The sequence below is a fragment of the Aethina tumida genome, chromosome 2, assembly GCF_024364675.1.
Source record: "Aethina tumida isolate Nest 87 chromosome 2, icAetTumi1.1, whole genome shotgun sequence".
Lineage (NCBI taxonomy): Eukaryota > Metazoa > Arthropoda > Insecta > Coleoptera > Nitidulidae > Aethina > Aethina tumida.
Window position 1 is genome coordinate 36,855,069 of NC_065436.1, and position 21,576 is coordinate 36,876,644.

At 36.0% G+C, this 21,576-nt stretch overlaps 3 protein-coding genes across 3 annotated transcripts; all 3 read left to right on the forward strand.

Moving 5' to 3' along the window:
* Positions 1-43: 43 nt before the first annotated feature.
* On the forward strand, positions 44-8,889 carry LOC109594112 (putative ATP-dependent RNA helicase TDRD12). The gene is made up of 15 exons (XM_020009289.2): positions 44-260; positions 312-515; positions 576-834; positions 889-1,028; positions 1,089-1,948; positions 2,006-2,387; positions 2,447-2,816; positions 2,878-3,066; positions 3,116-3,267; positions 5,848-5,976; positions 6,076-6,571; positions 6,630-7,095; positions 7,157-7,809; positions 7,869-7,927; positions 7,980-8,889. The coding sequence occupies exons 1-15, from the start codon at positions 108-110 to the stop codon at positions 8,529-8,531; spliced, it is 5,064 nt and encodes a 1,687-aa protein (XP_019864848.2). The 5' UTR covers positions 44-107; the 3' UTR covers positions 8,532-8,889.
* Positions 8,890-12,894: 4,005 nt separating this feature from the next.
* On the forward strand, positions 12,895-13,893 carry LOC109594077 (uncharacterized). The gene is made up of 3 exons (XM_020009240.2): positions 12,895-13,376; positions 13,434-13,633; positions 13,697-13,893. The coding sequence occupies exons 1-3, from the start codon at positions 13,192-13,194 to the stop codon at positions 13,864-13,866; spliced, it is 555 nt and encodes a 184-aa protein (XP_019864799.1). The 5' UTR covers positions 12,895-13,191; the 3' UTR covers positions 13,867-13,893.
* Positions 13,894-17,754: 3,861 nt separating this feature from the next.
* LOC109594062 (pyrimidodiazepine synthase-like) lies at positions 17,755-21,572 on the forward strand. Its single transcript, XM_020009224.2, has 4 exons — positions 17,755-17,808; positions 17,864-18,034; positions 20,763-21,067; positions 21,131-21,572. Exons 1-4 carry the CDS (start codon positions 17,784-17,786, stop codon positions 21,278-21,280), a joined length of 651 nt encoding a protein of 216 aa, XP_019864783.1. The 5' UTR covers positions 17,755-17,783; the 3' UTR covers positions 21,281-21,572.
* The last annotated feature ends 4 nt before the right edge of the window (positions 21,573-21,576 follow it).

Sequence of the window (21,576 nt, forward strand, 5' to 3'; positions counted from 1 at the left end):
GGTGATACTGTTAACATGGTTAAGTAGTTTTAAAAAAAATAAACAATTCCAGTTGTTGTTAGCAGAAATAGAACGCCTGCCGTGTAGATCGAAAACGCATTTTCAAAATGAAAATGCAAGTGGTTGTACCCTCGTTCGTTAGCCCGTATTTATTTTGGGTGCAAAAAGTGTCTTTGGAAAATCAACTGATTTTGAATGACCTCGAAAAATTAAAACCCTTAATTTTAAAGAGCAAACCTTTGAAAGCTGCTGCAGGAGATGTAAATTGACTCACAAGTGTTAATTTATAATTGGCCTTATTTCTTTTTTAGGTAGTTGCGATAATTCGCGGTGAAAATTTGTGCAGGGCAGAAATTATGAATATACAACAGTCCTCAAAAACCTACATGTGTTGGTTGATTGATCATGGTGTCATTTATGAAACACATGATGTGTATGAACTCCCTGCACCATACAAAATAGCACCGGGAATTGCAAACCAAGCTTGTCTGAACAATATATTGTTTATACATGAGGTAAAAATATTAATTTAAAGTTGGTGAGTTTTCCTTTGTTGTAACATTTGTACATTTTAGTCAATGGATTATAATGAATATGGTGATGCCAAAAAAGTTATAACCCCAATTGCAGAACCAAAACCAATGGTAAAGAGCATAATTCTACAATTTATTGAAAATTATGATTATAATTTTGTGATTGAGGAAGTTCACAGTTCTGGAATATTATTTGGTGATATAATGTTGTTGAATGTTGAATCTGAAAATGAAAATATATCTTTGACTAAAATGCTTGCTGAACAAGAGGTTGTGCAAATAAATCATAATATTTTTAAAAGTAAGTATATTTATAAATACTTAATAGATTAATTAAGTTAATTTAAATTTTCAGGAGATATTTATGATAATATCCATTTATATAAAAATAAATATATTAATGATCTGATAAAATTATCTTCCAATGCCAACATAAATATTACCTTGAAAAATGAGTTTGTCTCTTTAGATAAATTAGAGGAATCTTCATACACTGTAAGTATTTATTTTGTTTGTTTAACACTTGAAGTACCATAATTGAATGTTTTTATATAGGGATCATCATTTTCAAAAAGACATAACAAAATTACATTACATCAAAACCAAGATAAAGACGTAAATGAGAAAACTAAACAAATCTCTGAAAATGAATATGTTGCCCATCAAAAATTAAATGAGAAAATTACACCAAACAAAAGTTCAGAATCAGAAAACATGGAAGACGTTGAATCGCTTCGTAAAAAACGATTGGACCACATGCGAAATATACATATTACTCGCAATTACACAGATTTCGATTCCGCCTCCACTGACAGTTTGAAGTCTTCTGGTTCGAACAGGGAATTACGTTCAGTCAAAGTATATCGAACCGGAACAGAGAGTGAACATTCTAATACGAGTATCAAGGACGACATATCCGGATCCGGACACGATACAAACACAGAACACACAATAAAATCAAAATTTCTAAACCTTAAAAAAAATATTGCTACCAACAAATCTGTAGAATGTAGTTCTGTAAAACCTTCAAAAATAAATTTTATACCTGCCGGCGCAAATTTGGGTAATATAAGAACGAAACAACCCTACAAACAAAAATCTTCGTCTCAAACTCCGACGGCGAAAATCGACGCAACGGAACCTCGAGACGTGGACAATTCGTCTTCGGAAGCGTCGACTGAGTGTCAAATGATGGTTAAGCAGCACTGCAATTGCACGAACTGCAAGCACTACACGAATGATGTGTCGTGGATGACACCACCCAAAACCGACGAAACGTTAGTTCTGGACGTCGTCAAGCCGGCACCTCTATTCAAGAACCAAGACATCATCGAAGACTGCGAAATAAAGTCGATACGGTACTCGGAAATGACGAAGATCGAAAACATGAAATCTCATCATGTTCTCGTTCACGGGTATGTAATTTTTAGTCATACTTTTATTTTTTAATCAACCAACTTGATATATTGCAGGGTGAACTTTCCGCAACCCTTGAAACAGGTCAAGCAGGCGAAATTTGATGAAACCGTTCTAAGAACATTAACGTTGTCGGGTTTTGTCGAGTGCAAAAACATTCAGGCTTATGCTTGGCCCGCTCTTTTTAGATTGCACAACGTTTTCATAATCGACAACGCGAAATCGGGGAAGACGATGGCTTATTTGCCGGTCTTGGCGACGCTGGTTTTGGATAAAGACCGCTATCAGAAACTTGGCAACTTTAAAGGTCCCATCGTCATTATTTTGTGTGCCAACAGCAAAAATTGCGAGGCAATTCATGACGCCTTGAGGTTGCTTATAGGCAGAAACAGAACTAAAATACTGTGCGAAACTTATCCCATCAAAAATAAATGCACGGTGATTTCATTCATTGAAATTTATTAACGTTTTAAATATTTATGAACTTTATTTTCCAGGACCTCGTGGATATTCTGATAACTACTCCGTCGATCCTTTTGGATCTAATAAAAAACAATTCCGTAATTCTTAAGCGACTCTGCCACCTTGTTATCGAAGATGCAGACGTACTTTTTAAAAGGGAAGATCTACTCCTGGATAGGATTTTTAAAGTAACTGAAAATATGTTGTCGCACCGAGTCTGTGTTCGAACGGTACAACTCGTGTTGGTCGCAGAGCATTGGAGTAACAGTTTCAAAACGTTAGGCAAGAAGTTGGCCAAAGTGCCGGTCGTTTGCATCGGAAATCCTCTTGAGGCCGCCCGATATGGAAATGTTGAATTTTCTTTGAAGTTTACCAGTAATGATGTTAAAATATTGGAGCTCAAACGTTAGCAACCCTTTTTAACAATTAATATGTAATTAATTGCCTCATATGAATGTATTTGTAGGTTTGGTTAAAGATACATACAACATTTATAAAACTATAGTGATTTGCAGTAGTAAAGACGAAATCGATAACATAGAAGCGATGTTTGTTAAGAATGGTATTGAATTTGTAAGTGCTAATACAGATTCGCTCGATTCTCTCTTAAGTGCTGAACAACGCTGGAATAGTTGCTGTCCAGGAAATTATAGAGGTATATGCTTTTATACATGTTTCTTAATGTTTCATGTTTTTAATTTCAGTTTTAATTTGCACCGATTACGTTTTTAACACGCATTTCTCAATAACGACCGCAAATGTGTTGGTTAATTACTCGCTACCGAGCAATTGGAGAAGATTTATGGAGAGATATAGCTGTTTCTTGGAAACGAACAGAAACATGTTTGATGACGACGTATGTTCCACATTTTTCTTTTTATTGACCATGTTAAAACAAATATATGTTACCATATTTATAGTTGTTCGAGTTTATTGGTTGACGTTTGTTGGAATTATTTCCTAACGTTTCGCTAGCACGAGTGGCTAGCATTTTTAGAGATTTGATTTGAACTAAATGACAACTTAGAGATTTTGATGTTTTTGAGCATTGATGTCCATATTTTATCCAGCTTCAATGCTTCTTTTTTGTTGAAGTTATTTCCGTGTTTATGGATTTCAATTGCTTCCTTAATCATTCCCTTGTGATGTTTCTCCTATCTTTGGCAGATCTTCCCCTTTCCAATTCTATAGGTGACTTTACATATATATGAGAGAAAAGCTTTACCAATCGTGGGTTCACTAGGTGAATCATTATTATTTGCATTAGGTCTCATTGTTATATTGTAATTATGTCTCATTTCTGAGCGTTTGTATCCGTTGACCTGTAGTGTTTTTTCACACACTCTTTTTACTAGGACATCCAAAAAAGGTATTTGGTGTGTGAATTTGATATTGTTATGTTGAGAATTTAGGTGTTGTAGAAACTGATATAGTTTTTCTTGTCCATGTTTCCATATCATGAAAGTATCATCCACGTAACGATACCAAACAGAAGGTTTGTGTTTGGAAGTCTCAATGCCATTTTGTTCAAACATTTCCATAAAGAAATTGGCGATCACTGGACTAAGAAGACTGCCCATTGCTAATCCTTCAGTTTGTTCATAGAATTTGTTGTTCCAAATGAAATAACTTTCAGTAAGGCACGTACGGAAAAGATCCACTATATCTGGAAGGAAGATTTCTGATATAATGTTTAAGGAATAATTGACATTCTACATCAAGATGTAATCAATCCTTTCAATATCTCAACAAAATGAGTGGAATCTTTGATAAAGGTTGGGGCGTTTCCAACATGAGGTTGTAGCAATGTGGTAAGATACTTAGCTAAGTTATATGTTGGTGACCCAGAGTCGGAGTGATACATAATGCTTATGTATTTTGCGCAGACCATATAAGCGAGGTGGAAGCGCTTCTAATTTGACTAATTGTTTTCGGATATCCGTTGGTATGCATGATTTCTTTATTTGTAGATTGGTGTTTCTTAGCTTTCTCTGTGTTGTATCTTTAGCAGCTTCTCAATAGCTTGTCGGGTCAGCAGTTCATCCATCTTGTTTTTGTAATCCTCGGATTTCATTATAACTGTTGCATATCCTTTATCTGCTCGAAGAAATATGATAGTTTTATCCATGTGCAAAGTTCTGATCGTTCGGCCCTCCATACTCGTAACATTGCTTGTCGGTGACTTGGGGTACGATCTGTCATGTTTAAGACTGTGCGGGATATATCTATTGTTGGTGAGGTTTTGTGGTTATTTGTTTTTCGTTTGGAACAATAAATTCTACGAACAGACTGAAGGATTAGCAATGGCAGTCTTGGTCCAGTGATCGCCAATTTCTTTATGGAAAAGTTTGAACAAAAAGCGATTGAAACTTCCAAACACAAACCTTCTGTTTGGTGTCGTTACGTGAATGATACTTTCGTGATATGGAAACATGAACAAGAAAAACTAAACTCTCACATATCATCACAATGGAATTGGAAAAGGAGAATCAAATACCTTTTTTGGATGTGCTAGATAAAAAAGTGGGTGAACATTTAGGCCATACAGTATACCGAAAACCTACATACACCGATCGGTATCTACATAAACTATCTAACTATCATCCTAATCAAAAACAAGGGGTCATCAAAACACTAAACGGACGAGCCAAAAGGATTTGTGCCACACACCACCTCGCTAAAGAACAAGAACACTTGGAAAAAAACACTACAGGCCAATGGATACAAACGCCCAGAAATAAGACGTATAATGAGACCTCATACCAATAATAATGATCCACGTAGCGAGCCCACGATTGGTAAATCTTTTCTCCCATATATATGCAAAGTTAATTGGAATTAACCATACCAACAAGGAAGATTCAACAGTGTCAGGTCTGTCAAAGATAGGAGAGACCATCAAACAGCTTCTGGGATATACCGCATACCATGCTCTTGCGGGAAAGTTTACATCGGTACCTCAAAACCTTCAATTGGGACTAGGATTAAGAAACTCAAACGAAATTGCATACTAGGAGAAACAGACAAGTCTGCTGTAGCAGATATGTACAAAACTTGGATGGAAATCATAAGATAAAGTTTCAAAATACACAAGTGCTTGCCTCGACAACTGGATCACAAGAGAATGATTATTTTAAGCAATTGAAATCCATAAACACGGAAACAACTTCAACAGAAAAGAAGAAGCGTTGAAGCTATCGCTAAGCAGATTAGAACGGCCACTGAACAAAACGAAATTTCTAGAACATCAATTGTCAAAGTTGTCATATAGTTGTATGACACGAACTAGTCAGACCTCTGAAGATGCTAGCCACTCGTGCTAGCGAAACGTTAGGAAATAATTCCAACAAACGTCGACCAATAAACCCGAATAACTATATATATGGAAATGGTGGTCACCAAAGCCTCAACCTTTACAAAATATATTTTATTTTAGGTTAAAATTAAACATCAAAGTATGGTAATTTTCGATGAAAACTGTACGAATAAACAGATCGGAAGGTTCTTAAAATACTTCGATTCATTAGGTATTGAATTACCTAAAAAACTTTTAGAATTGAGTAAAGTAAGCATACATTTAAAAATATGTAACAGAGTGTTCCTATTGTTAATGTGGACTAGTATTATTCCATATTTGTATTTAAACTGATAAATGTGATTTTAGGAATTGTCTTTGGACGATGAAAAAGTAAAGGTCTCAGAGAAAGTTGACATTTGCAAAGATACACTTTTGTTTGGTAAACCTTGCAAAAACAGTTTTTGCCCCTCAAGACACATCTTGGACAAAGTTTTAGACACTAATACTTTACCAATAATCGGTAAAATAAAATTTAAAATTGTCAGACAAGAAAACGTGACGCATTTCCTTGTGCAACTTATCGAACACAGTTATAATGGCGAACTGAAAAAATTCACTGACGGAAAAGAAATAACCAAAAATTTAACAGAACTATTATCAAAAGACAGAATACGGATGATAGAGAATTCCAATACGAAATTTTATGCTTTTTGTGACGATACTGTTTTTTATAGATGTAAACTAATCAAAGAAAAGGACGATCAAGTTAAAATATTTTTATTGGATACTGGAGTCACGTGTACCACGTCAAAAAATAAACTGTTCGAACTACCGAAGGAATTCATCGATTCGCCCGCATCAAGTGAGTTATAACTTCATAAATTTGTATTTAATTTGTATAATAAACTCCTTTTGTTTAGTCTGCGAAGTATACCTAGCGAATTTAATCCCTCCCTATGGAGACGACAATTTCTCGGGCAAATCGTATTTCAAGTCCCACGAACTGCTCCAAGAAGCAGACTACAAAAATTTAATATTGAGCGGAAACATTCAGCTGCAGTTACACGGCATCTTTTGGCTCGATAAGATCGTAGAGGAAGTCGTCTTGTCTAACGACATCGAAGTTTACCCATTTAATCTTTCGAAACGGCTACTACAAATGAAGCTGGTCGTATCGAATGAAAGCCAATTGGAGGGCCTGTACAAGATGTGCCGGGAATTCGACATACAACTGCCAAACTATGAAAAACCGAAGAAACAAGAACAAGTCGAACAGGCAACTCCGCAATGGGCATTTTTTAATATGGATTCGGTTCACGATGTTGTTTTTTGTGCCGCAACCGATCCACACGAGTTTTTCGTTCGCAGACTGACTTTCGAAGCCCAGTAAGTTATTTATGTTCCCTAAAAAAGACACATACAATTTCGGTATTGATGATTTCTGTAGGTTAACATCGTTGCAGAAGGATCTGCAGGAGATGGCAAAGAAATTCGAAAGGCAAACGGTAAAGGTTTCAGAAAACAAGTGCTACATGACCCAGGACTCCACATCCGGGGAATATTGTCGAGTTATTGTGTTGAAAAAACGCGGCGATCAAACTAGATGTTTCTTTGTCGATTACGGTGACGAAGCCATAAAAAATGTATCCGACTTGAAATTCCTACCGGATAAATTGATAACGAAACTGCCGTTCCAAACGATACAGTGTCGTTTGTACGGCATCAAATCGATCTTCGAAGATTGGCAGGCCGATGCGACCAACATACTGTACGAATACGCACTGGAACCGCAAACGGAAATACTCAGGACTTTGTATGCAAAGGCAGTTTCGAAGTTGGAGCCAACAATTGACAATCAGTACAGATATTCAATCTTGTTGAAGGACGTGTTTGAAGAAAGGCAGGTTTTAATTAATCAATTGTTGATCGAATGTGGTTTGGCACAACAAATCGTCGATTCGTTTGAAGACTTTGAAATTATTGAACATGTACCAAGACAAGATTCCGAAGACGACGAAAATGAAGAACGTGACCATGGAAGACTGAGGGAAGAACAAATATTAAATAATCAAGAAAAAATAAGTAATGCACAAGTAGAGGGTAATAAATTAACCAGTTTATTATTAATAAATAAAATTAATAAATAAAAAAAATTTCAGATGACGACGACGATAAATATGATGTTTGTATCAATAATATCCAAGCATTTTTAAATGAGGTAAGACTTCCAAATAAATCTTATTTACATACTTAAACTTTTACTTTTACAGCTGAATAAATCAAGAGTTTCGAACAAACCGATAGATTCTAAACCGCAACTCCCAATGATTAAAAATGCTCCAGCTGTGGATTACTTAACCCCAGAGGTCCTGTGGTCCCAAACTGATCATGTTATCAAGTTGAATATCAAAATTGCCGACGTTAAAGATTGTAATATTTCAATAAATAAAACGAGAATGTTCAAATTTACTACAGAAAAACAGGAAAAGAAATATAACGTTTCCTTAATGTTATATGAGAGAATCGTAAGTTTCCAACATTCGATTTTCGGTCAGGAGGTGAAAGTGACTATGATCAAAAAGGTTGATGAAATGTGGCCGAGGCTCACGCTTTCCAATGAGAAATATAGAAATATTCACTATGATATTGCCGCCATACCAGAGGAGAAAGATGAAGATGAAAAACCGATACTTACGTTGCCCAAAGAATTGGACGAGGACGACGAAGACGACAACGACAATGATTCAGATGAGGCAAATCAAATTATACTTTCCGATTGCGACAGCGAATATTTTGAAGATGTAGAATCTGATTCTTTTTAAACTTGTTACCGGTTTTTATTTTTATTTTTTTTTAAATAAGTATTAAATATATTTTGTTGGTGTGATGTATGATTAATTAATTAATTAACTGTTATTTTAATGTAAATACGACCTTTTCTTATGATTCTTGAGGCCTACTATCACAAAAATTAGTAATTTTAAAATGACTTGTTTATCCTTACATGAATTTTTATAATAAATTATATATATTTATGTTACATATGAACTACACATTTGTTTGTTATTTTTGAATGTAAAAATTTTTTTGTTAAAGAAAGTTAAACATGCATATTTAGTGTTTCTGTTTTCATATTGGTGTTCGTTCAGTTTAATTAAAGAACTCCTAAGTAAAAATGAATCGTCGTTTAATTTCTGACCTGCTAGAATTATTACTTTGGAATAGAGATGTGTCGGTATTTTAATACCGCGATTTTGGAGCGGTATTTTTGTGGAACGGTTTAGTCGCGCTCCTAGCGACGAAATAACTAGTTACTGAGGAACGAGGCGACTGCCTAAATCGCTGTCGCGAACGAGCGTAGTCAAATCGCGACACTTTTAGTTCGTTATCGTTACAGTATCGCGATTCGCGTTCCAGACCGTTCCGTTTCATACTTCGCGGTATAAAAATGTATTCATAAATTAATAAATTCAAACAAAACATATTGAATTATAGGTTCATCATGGTTCATGGTATGAAAAAATGAACATTTTTTGTAAATTAAATTATTTTATTTACCAATATATATAATTTAGAATTTAATTAAAAATAATAAAATACATAACAAAAACTAAACATTACTTATGAATTTACGATTTGTTTCTTTCGTTTTATTGTACACTTCTGGTAAGATGATCGAAGTCAAGTCAACTAAAAATTACGTCTTAAAAGTTCCTAGGCCCAAAATCTTACCAAGTGTTGTTTATATTATACAAATAAATCACACTCTTAGAGGCTATTCATTAATTAAGTCTCGGAGGCGATTTTTTTGAAAACTGTACATGCTCTTATCTAAACACAGTTTTAGATTAGATCTTTGGTTTAATATATTTTATATAAAAATTTATGAAACAAGTCATTTGGTATCGCTGAGAAGGAACGGAACAACGTTTATCATCGCGACTCGCGACATGCTGTCGAACTCAGAGACTATATAGTTATAAAAATAACGCTCCACAAAATAACGTTATTTTGTCGCGGTATTTTCGTGGAGCGGTCGCTTGGAGCGGGCGATTTTTGTGGAACCGGTATTCCCATCTCTACTTTGGAAGGACATAGCGATTCGTTACGGACCGAGTAGGTGTTCTTCAAAGTAACGTGTCTCGGATATGGAACATAATATGGGCATGAATTCAATAGAATATGCCTTGGATGAAATCCTCCCACAACCCTGCAAGGATGCTGCAAGAGAAGAATGGGATAATAAACAATAAGTTTATTGCCTTGTTAGTAGCATCAGAGCGCTAATACAGGCCTGTATCGTAGCCCGAGGAAGAAATACACTATATTAAATTGTATACATATGAACTTTACATGCGTTTAGACAAGATTCGTAAAGAGGAGGCCCGCCTACTATCATCTCTGACATTCTTATGTCTTATCTACTATAAATTAAACAGCAGTTTACAATCCACAGACTGGGATAAAGTAAACTCTATAATCTATAGAAGTATATAAAATGAGCTTCAACGAAGAACCGAACAACAAAAAAGGAAATTTGGAAAATTTAGTAAATTACGAGACAACCACAAAACCTCACCAACAATAGACACATCCCTCACAGTCATAAACATGAAAGATCGTACTTTGACATCTCCCTAGGATGCATCCACCTTGTCGTGGTCCTGGGGCTCAGTACCGCTCCACAAACCAGTTGCAGTGGGGAGCTAATGGATCCAACCCATCCCCAGAAAGATCTCGGATCTTCCTTAGATTGGTCTTGTTCTTCCGAACCAGTTGACAGGGAGCTGACATCTTTGTCAGTTCTGTCTTCTGGTTTAGCATACCCCGTATATGCAAATATACGTCCTTTTTCCCCCATATATGATTTATCATACCGTTAAATCGGTGCCCGGAGAGGGGTTTTTAAATTTTCCCTCTTCCAAAAAAAAAAAAAAAATTAACATCTCCCCAGGATAGGTTCACCTTGTCGTGGTCCTGGGGCTCACTACCACTCCACAAGCCAGTGGCGTATCCAACTGCAATTCCAATCCTTTCCCAGGAAGATCCCGGATCTTCCTCGATTGGTCTTGTTCTTTCCGCGAACCAGTTGACAGGGGGCTGGTATCTTTGCCTGCCTTACGTATTCTGGTTCCGTAACCCATGTATGCCTCTCATATATGTCTTGTCATTCCTACATGAATTTTCATGTGTCTGTCATTTGGTCGTAATCTTCGGATCGGTACCCGGAGGTCCCTGTTCCAAAAAAAAACTTTGACATTTGAAGAAACGTCTGTACTTGCAAAAAAAAAACTTTGCCATTACTCCTCATGAAATACCAGTAGACGCTCATTAGAACTTTACCAGAAAATGTAGCTCAAGAAATCCGCACGGAAACTTATAACATTCTAATAAAAGCCAAGCCGCCGACAAGCAATCATACAAGTATGGAATCCCGGGAGATCAGAACCCTAAACATGGATAAAACTATCATAGTTCTCCGAGCAGATAAAGGAAATGCAACAGTTATAATGAAATCCGAGGATTACAAAAATACGATGTATGAACTGCTGACCCGACAAGCTATTGAGAAGCGGCTAAAGATACAACACAGAGAAAGCTAAGAAACACCAATCTACAAATAAAGAAATCATGCATACGCTTATATGGTCTGCCCAAATACATAAGGATAATGTACCACTCCGACCCATCATTAGTACTCCTGGGTCACCAACATATAACTTAGTTAAATATCTTACCAGATTGCTTCAACCTCACTAAAGTTCCTGTCGATGAGCCTTTTAACATGATATCAGAAATATTCCCTCCAGATATAGTGGATCTTTTCCGTACGTGCCTTACTGAAAACTACCGTCTTTTTCCGAAAATAAGACACTGCCTTACTTTCTTTTTTGGTCCAAAATACGCGCTAGGGCTTATTTTCGGGGGAGGGCAAAAATAAAAGTATATTTATATATTTTTATTTTATATTTATTTTATACAGAATACAGAAATTTAAATTTATTCAATTACAGTCATGTCATCTTCTTCTGGAACATCGTCATAAATAAAATTCTGAATTTCTTCCAAATCCATTTCCTGCTGAATCATTGGTCCTAATCTCTCATGTCTTGCGATATAGCTATCGTTAAATGAATACTTCTTGTCTAAGTAGCCTGTTCGTAGTGCATTGGAAACATTACCATTTTCGGAAAAAGACGGTATTTCTTTTAGAACAACAAATTCTACGAACAGACTGAAGGATTAGCAATGGGCAGTCCTCTTAGTTCAGTGATCGTCAATTTCTTTATGGAAAAGTTTGAATAAAAAGCGATTGAAACTTCTAAACACAAACCTTCTGTTTGGTATAGTTACGTGGATAATACTTTCGCGATATGGAAACATGGACAAAAATTAGAACAGTTTCTAAAACACCTAAACTCTCAACATAACAATATTAAATACACAATGGAATTGGAAAAGGAGAACCAAATACCTTTTTTGGGTGTGTTCTAGTTAAACGAATGGGTGAACATGTAGACCATACAGTATACCAAAAACCTACACACATCGATCGGAATCTACATAAACTGTCTAACCATCATCCTAGTCAAAAACAAGGGATATAAAATTCCAAGATGCACAATTGCTTGTCTCGACAACAGGATATCACAAGAGAATGATTAGGGAAGCAATTGAAATTTGTAAATTGTCATACATTGTTTTCAATAAAATAAAAAATTTTGATTTTTAAGTTTTTTTATTTTCAAATAACTGTATTTGTAATTTTAAAATAAATAAAAAATTCCTAGTAGAATTAAGTTATAAATCAAATATGTTTCATAATTTAATAATAAAGAAGATTTTAGGTGATGATTTTTACTTTTAAAACTATGTATATATAAATAATTGTTTTTTTTTTTAAGAAAATAAAATTTAGATTATTTGACTTATTTAAATCTAGCAACCTAGTGTGATTGAACCACAGACATTTTTGTAACAACTTTGCTACGTTTATAGCTATTCCATATTATTTTATATTATCAGAATAAACAAAAGTAAAAATTGATATTCCGATATTGGGTTAAAGCCCAAAAATCCATAGATTTTCTATGGTTAAAGCAAACTTAACGCCATCTATTAGCAGCACAGATTTAGTAAAATCACGATCTTCTATTTCAAATAAAATAAAAGGAGAAAACATGTATAACAAAACAGGAAATGTAAACCGAGATGAGAATTGTTGTTACAGATAGAAAGATAAAGAGGGACTGTAATGCATCTTTAATTATAACATTCTCTTTTTCCCTTCGAACATACATTTATCGATGTTGAGAGACGTATGCAGATGCATCTATTCTTAGACCACATTCGAAACAGAACCCATCTGTGGGCGTTATATTGTTTATCTTAACCTATCCGAAACGATAAACCATTTCCTTTGGGTCAACGTATCGAATTTTAATTGTAAATCACATCTCTTTATGCCAAACTCCAGTCAAAATGTCTACTATACATTGGAATGCACGTCGTACTTTTTACGCCGTCATTCTGGTGACTATATACCTGTTACTCAGGGTGAAGAAGTACGAATATGTGGCAAAAGTGTTTTTACAAAGAACAGATCCGAAAGTTGCTTGGGAATACGTCGCCGACTTTAGTAACATGAAATATTTAAATCCGACAATGTAAGTTGAATTGCTTTTTAAATATGTAATTATTCTTATTATTAATTTATATTTTAGTGTGGATTTTAATATTTTATCTGAGAGCGGTAACTTAGAACATTGGAAATACTCAACCGAATACAAGGAAAACTTGTCACATTGGCCGTACACTTCTAACATTGCAGTCGCCCATTTCGATGTGAAATCCGATTTAAAACACCAAAATTATCTTGTACACTCTATACACAGCACTTGTTTTTTATCTGGATTGTTTTGTTGTAAGAAAATAAGTAAAAATCGCAATTAACATTAACTAACAATTGATTAATAAATTGTTTCAGTGGATTCCGAAAGTAATTTTAAGTTTTCTAAGAATTATTCCACTCCAGGAACGTTGTGCGAGGAAGAAATTACTTACGAATGTCCCGTGATATTATCGTCGTTCTGCAAGAGAGAAGTGGAATATCAAAGAAACGCCATCATGAAAAATCTGAAAAGAAAATTCTTATAAATTAAATTAATAAAATTGTGTAAATAATTTGTTTTATTTCATTCATTAATTGATTTAATCTGAAGTGAAGGTAATCTCAGGAGCTATACCACAAAAAAATCGTTTTTGGGTGACAAGGTGGTACCCATACTCGCAAAATAAAATTTTACTTCGTGTATATGCCACTGGCGCTACCGGCGCACATTTTTATAAGGACACTACCTTGTGGCTTCCGTGAATATACATTGTTTATTGGTGACACAAACACAACCTTATTGCCTCCACAAAATGGCAACACTGTTATATATACACTGTTACTAATACAGTAAAACCTCGTTTATCCGGCCCGGACGGGACCGGGTCTTTGCCGGATAATCCGAAGACACGAGTTTAATATTTTAAATTGTTTAATTATGTATGTGTATGTACATATTTGAAAAAAACGTTAATACATGCATTAAAAATTTATATGTACATAAATGCATTGTTTCTAGTGCGAAAGCGTAGTATATATATGTATAGATACATTACATTACCCAACATCTACTCAAGCTTACATTATACATAATTATGTACACATGTGTGTATGTAAATATATATGTAAGTTATTTTCTTTGATGTGCAATTTCTGATTTTGATAAATTCCGTGAGTTTTCTCAGTTGACGCCTTTCCACGCCATCAGCTTCAGGTTGTTCATCGAAATATTCAATGAGTATATTCACTGCATCATTGGCTTCTTGATGACTTCTTTTAATCAAGATACATTCACTTTTATCAGAATCGTCACTTTGCTCAGACTCTATTTCTATTACCCTCCTGTGGTTGAGATCATCATTGAAAACGGGATAGCGTTGATCACATCCGGTCCATTCTTGAATTTTTTCGATGCTTATTTCTTCCAACAAACCAATGCTTGAAGCTAGAGATGCTATATTTCCATTTGACAATTCCTCATTCAAATGATCATCTTCAATATCTGTCTCTTCTAGAGTCATTATTTTATAAAATGCATGCTTAATGTTAGATTACTTAACATTGTCCCAAGCACGAGCCACTTCATATATAGCGTCTCTTAAGTTAAAGACCTTCCAGAACACTATGCAGTCTTCTGCTCCTAACATTTGCATCATTATTTTTTTTCGAAAACGTCTTTTCATCGCTTAGACCTCACCTTGATCCATTAGCTGGGCGATTGAGGTAACATTTGGAGGAAAATATGTGACAAAAATGTTACCATCTTCATATTTAAGTTGGTCAGGCTGAGCAGGCGCATTGTCCAGTAACAATATGGCTTTTGGAAAGAGATTCGGCTACGAAACGTTGTAAATTTCCGTTTTTTGCAAACGTTCACATTTTATTTTTTCGAATGGCGTTGGACCCTTGATTTTATCTTTTAGAAGATATATTTATTTATTGTATAAACAATACTAATATAATGAAAGCAATAGTTTGTTAATATTTTTGTTCGGACAATGCTGGCTTCGATCAATCTTTCATACATATTTTTGGTTTAAAGTGAAAATATTAGGCCCACTAAATTTTTCCTGTGGTCACAGCTCAAATGGGTACTTAATCATTTTTACATTCAAGGTATAAAGACTTGCGGATAGCGAGTCACCTCCAATAATATGGCAACACTGTTGGAGATGACAACGTCCACGAAGTTTCTACACATATACACTTTACGGAGGCCACATCGTCGGAGGGTTCATGTGAAACGCAAGTAGTACTAATGGTTGCATATATATAGTACTTGGGTGGAATCAGCGGAAGTGATAAGCAAGAGATGGTACTCCGTCAGGGAAGCTGAGTAGAAGTCTTGGCTTGACTTGGCATAACCGTCAGGATTACCGCGTTTCATGCGACTCTGCATTGTTTGACTCGTTTATAATCCTGTATCTGTTGATTTAACATTGTAAGGATTTCTCGTGTGTTATTTACAAACAATATTCTTCTTTTAACGTTATCCCATAAATGCCCAATGGAATTAAGATCGGACGAACAAGAAAGCCTTTCTAATTCGGTGACACTTTCCATTTCCAAACAATTTTTAGCAACTCTGCTGGTATGTGGAGGAGCATTATAATGCATAAATAGGAATCAATTCTTTTCCAGAGACTTACTACAAGTTGTAGCACAATATCCGTGTACCTTTGAGCGGTTGGTACCTGTCTAATGGGAATCAAAGGCTGATGGACTGATAGTAGGCCAATTCTGGTCTCATCCGAAAATATCACATTTCACCAATTTTCAATTGTCCAATTTCGATGTTCCAAACACCGACTTAAGCGACCAACTCTATTTTGCGTTGATAGTTGTGGAACTCCCTGTCTTCTGTCCTCGCAATTAACATTAACAATTGATTAATAAATTGTTTCAGTGGATTCCGACTGATAGTAGGCCAATTCTGGTCTCATCCGAAAATAACACATTTCACCAATTTTCAATTGTCCAATTTCGATGTTCCAAACACCGACTTAAGCGACCAACTCTATTTTGCGTTAATAGTTGTGGAGCCCCCTGTCTTCTGTCCTCACCATGAGTCTCTACCTTGGGTGGTGTGGGGGCTTAAGTACCCATCGTGGACTTGAAGTGGCTGTCTTGTTCCTTCGTGCAGTTGCTGAAGTCTCGCGATGGGGAAAACTAAAGGTGGCTCGAAACTAGCACTATAGTGCTGGTAGTGGAATGAAAGTACCCAGAAAGGGCTTGAGTGGTCGTTTGTACCTCTCCGGACGGCTGCTGAAGCCCAATAAGAGAGTAAATTACGGTAGGGAACTGTTAACTAAAGAGTTATGGGCAGAGTTTCGTGAACGAAGTAGCGAAACATAGGTGATAACATGCTACAAACGTAGTTCGTTGGGCAAACCCGTCGTGAATTGAGTAGCGACGAGGTTTCGAGCCAGGATAAGGCGTCATCCTCGGCTCGGATAGGAAAGGATGGAAACATCTGGAGTGACCCCCCCCCCCCCGCTAATTTTTGGAGTGAGGTTTGGATGGAAGTGGGCAGGAGGCTGTGTGGTAGTTGGTGTGGAAAAGGTGTAAACGGTTTGTAGCCGAAAGGCTGGGTAACCTGATCCGATTAGGATCGTAATCATGTCTTCTGCTAAATAATTCTCGTACGCGAAATCTTCCTAGAAGTTTCCTCCAAAACACTAACACCTTTAGTTTGCACAAGTTGCCTTTGAAACTCGGGATGTAATGTTGTGGGGTTTCTTTTTAATATTTGAGTCCTGGTCTTCTGTGGCGATTCTTCAACGACTTCTCCAGGGTCTATTTTTTAGGTTTCCCAACTCTAGAAACCTTGAATAGGTTTTCGGAACAACCCCCTGTGTTAGCCCCACCGTTTGTGCAATTTCCCTCTGCGACATGCCTTATTCTGACAGAGGAATAATTCTTCCCCTTTGGACCTCTGATAACCCTAGATAAGGCTTTTTAAATAAAATTTGCGAAACTAAATAAGTTCACTACAACTATATACGGGTACAGTGAAAGTCATACTGCACGTACAAACATTACCACGCATTTAACATACATTTTTTATCACAAAAACTTTTAATCAAAAAAGCTTTTTATTCCCGACTAATTTTATTTTATGAACAACAATTCTTTCTTGTGAATATTAGGTGATTCCATATAAATTTGGTTGTGTGTATATATAAATATTTTATAATTTACATATTTTTATTTTAGAACAATATTGTAGAATATTATGATACATTAATAGAATACTCCTGTTAATTAAGATATTGATAAAACACTCCTGTATCTACAGATTATATGAAAACGGCACATCACGTCATAATTTTTTTGAATATCTAAAAGTAAATATAGATTAGATGTAAAAAATAACTACGTATAAATTGGGCTGATTTATATTAAGTAAATTTAGTGTTCATTTCCAAGTTTATCGCTACGTTTACACATTACTCTCCTAAATATGTCTAACGCTCACTTACGAAAAGGTACAAACAAACATTTTCAAATAACAATAAATTCTTTAACTCGTTTTTATTTTAGGTTCTACGGAGCCTCCGAAAGTTGAAGGTCTTTTAAGGTTGTATTCAATGAAATTTTGTCCGTTCGTTCAAAGAGTCAGATTGGTCTTAGCAGCGAAAGGAATTAAGTACGACACTGTCAACATTAATTTAATCGAGAAACCTGAATGGTACTTTAAAATTCATCCAGAAGGTAAAACACATACAATTATCGTAATTGTTATAAAAATGACAATTTAGATAATTGATGTTCTAGAAATTTCGTTCTGTTCGTTGGCCGTTCTAATCAGTCTAGCGATATTGGTGTTTTTAGCACTGGTGTCCATATTTTATCAAGCTTCAATGCTTCTTCTTTTCTGTTGAAGTTGTTTCCGTGTTTATAGAATTGAATTGCTTCCCTAATCATTCTCTTGTGATATCCAGTTGTCGAGGTAAGCAATTGTGTATCTTGGAATTTTATCTTATGATTGTCCTAGGATGCATTTTCGTTTGTGTTCCTTACTCTTCGTGCTTATTGAACGTTTTGTGGTACTGAGGTATACTTTCCCACAAGAGGATGGTATGCGCTTTATCCCAGAAGCTGTTTGATGGTCTCTCCTATCTTTGACAGATCTGAGACTTGTTGCTACAAAAACATTATTGATGTTATGTTTTAATAATATTTTTCCAATTCTATCGGTAACTTTGCATATATATGGGAGAAAAGCTTTACCAATCGTGGGTTCACTAGGTGGATCTTTATTATTATTATGAGGTCTCATTGAACGTCTTATTTCTGCGTGTTTGTATCTGTTGTAGTGGTTTTTTCCAAGCGTTCTTGTTCTTCAACGAGGTGGTGTGTGGTACATATCCTTTTGGCTCGCTCGGTTAGTGCAAGGGTGGACAACCTGCGGCTCGCGAGCCACATGCGGCTCACCCACCCTTTTTACTACGACATCCAAGAAAGGTATTTAGTTCTCCTTCTCCAATTCCATGAATTTGATATTGTTGTTTTGAGAGTTTAGATGTTTTAGAAACTGATCTAGTTTTTCTTGTCCATGTTTCCATAACACGAAAATATCATCCACGTAACGATACCAAACAGAAGGTTTGTATTTGGAAATCTAAATCGCTTTTTATTCAAACTTTTCCATAAAGAAATTGGTGATCACTGTGGTAAGAGGACTGCCCATTGCCCATTGCATTTGTTGATCCAAACGAAACAGCTTTCAGTAAGGCACATACTGAAAAGATCCACTATATCTGGAGGGAATATTTCTAACATCATGTTTAGGGAATCATTGACAGGAACTGAAAAGTGACACTACGTCGAAACTGACCAGTCCAACATGAGGTTGTAGCAATCTGGTAAGTAAGTTATATGTTGGTAACCCAGGAGTACTAACGATGGTCGGTGTGGTACATTATTTTTGGGGAGACCATATAAGCGAGGTGAAAGCGCTTCTGATTTGACTAATTGTTTTTGGATATCCTCTGGTATGCATGATTTCTTTTTTTGTAGATTGGTGTTTCTTAGCTCTCTCTGTATTGGATCTTTGGCCAGTTCTCGATAGCTTGTCGGGTCCAGCATCTTGTTTTTGTAATCGTTGGCTTTCATTAGAATGTTATAAGTTTCCATCCAGATTTCTTGGGCTACATTTTTTAGTAAAGTTCTAATGGCAGCCTCAGTGTTGGTAATAATATCCTCTATCGGTATTTCACGAGGAGTAACGGCAAAGTTTTTGCAAGTACAGACGTTTTTTCAGATAACAAAGTTTTTTGGGGGGGATAAAGAGGGGAAAGTTTAAAAACCCCTCTCCGGGCATCGATCCGAAGATCATAACCATAATGTCACATATATGATAAATCATATATGGGAGAAACAGGACGTATATTTGCATATACGGGTTTGCTGAACTAGAAGACGTAGAACTGACAAAGATGCCAGCTCCCTGTCACCTGGGTTCGGAAGAACAAGATCAATCTGAGGAAGATCCGACATCTTCCTGGGGATGGATTGGACTTGCGGTGTTGGATCCGTCAGTTCCTCACTGCCACTGGTTTGTGGAGCGGTACTGAGCCCCAGGACCACGAAAAGGTGGATCCAACCTGGGGAGATATCAAAGTTTTTTTTTTTGGGACAAAGAGAGGAAAGTTTAAAAACCCCTCTCCGGGCACCGATCCAACGATTATAACCATAGTTTTACCATGTATGATAAATCATATATGGGGGAAAAAGGACGTATATTTGCATATACAGAGTATGCTGAACCAGAAGACGTAGAACTGACAAAGACGCCAGCTCCCTGTCAACTGGGTTCGGAAGAACAAGACAAATCTGAGGAAGATCCGACATCTTCCTGGGGATGGATTGGACTTGTGGAGTTGGATCCGTTCCCCACTGCCACTGATTTGTGGAGCGGTACTGAGTCCCAGGACCACGACAAGGTGGATTCAACCTGGGGAGATATCAAAGTACGATCTGTCATGTTTATGACTGTGGGGAATGTATCTATTGTTGGTGAGGTTTTGTGGTTGTCCCGTTCTACTATTACTACTTACTAAATTTTTGAAATTTTTTTTTTGTTTTTCGGTTTTTCATTGAATCTCATTTTCCATATTTCTAGTTGTTTAAAGTTTATTTTATCCCAGTCCGTGAGTCCGAAAGTTCTATGTTGGTCTTAGCTAAGTATCTCCTAGTGTCATATATGGCATGGCGTAGTAAAGCACTCTCCATTCTGTTGTAAATCCGTTTTGTCTGAGGTGATATAAAAATTCTCTTGACACGTACAAAACTTATGAAAATCATAAGATAAAATTCTAAGATACAATTGCTTGCCTCAAAAGCTGGATATCACTAGACAACGATTAGGGAAGCAATTGAAATCCATAAACCTGAACAACTATAGATATGTTATAAAAAATGTATTTTTAATTATTAGGAAAAGTCCCCGCGTTGGATATAGGCTCGAGGATTATTGTCGAAAGTCTGGATATTGCGAATTACCTGGAAGAAAACTATCCGGATGTGTCGCTCTATCCGTCCGATCCAGAAGCGAAAAAGGCGGATAAAGAAATGATAGAGAAGATAGATCCGATAACGTCTCTGTTTTCGAAATGCATTTATGGTTTGGAGAAGAAATCCGCCGCCGATTGGTTAGTAGAATTTCGTCCACATTTGGATGCGTTCGAAAGGGAACTGACAAAAAGAGGAACGATTTTCTTTGGCGGTTCGAGTCCCGGCATGGTACGAATTATTATTACTTTTATTTTCCATGTTCACCAATTTTTTAAATTGTTGTTTTTTTAGGTGGATTACATGCTGTGGCCATGGGCTGAGAGAGCTGGCGTTATTGTTCTGGCACTGAAGGAGAATCTTCCACTAGGAGACGATCAGTTTTCTAGTTTGAAGAAGTGGAAGAAGGAAATGAGAAAACAACCTGCTGTTGATGCAACTTAGAACGGTCCAGAGAAAATTTGGAAAATTATCTTGGCCAAAATTCAAGGAAAAGTGCCGAATTATGATACTGTGTGAATAACTAGAAACAAGCTTCTTGATTAGGTTTAAATCAATTATCTGGGGCAGTAAATCCACTGTAAGCGGACAAGGAAGAGAAAATTTATTTTTGCGGGATTACTGTCGATTCGTTTGTGCATGTCGATTTACTCACATTTGGTATTTATAGACAATTACACAATTATAAAACATGTTAAACTGTTAAAATAATAGTTAAATCTTAAATGTACTTATAAAAT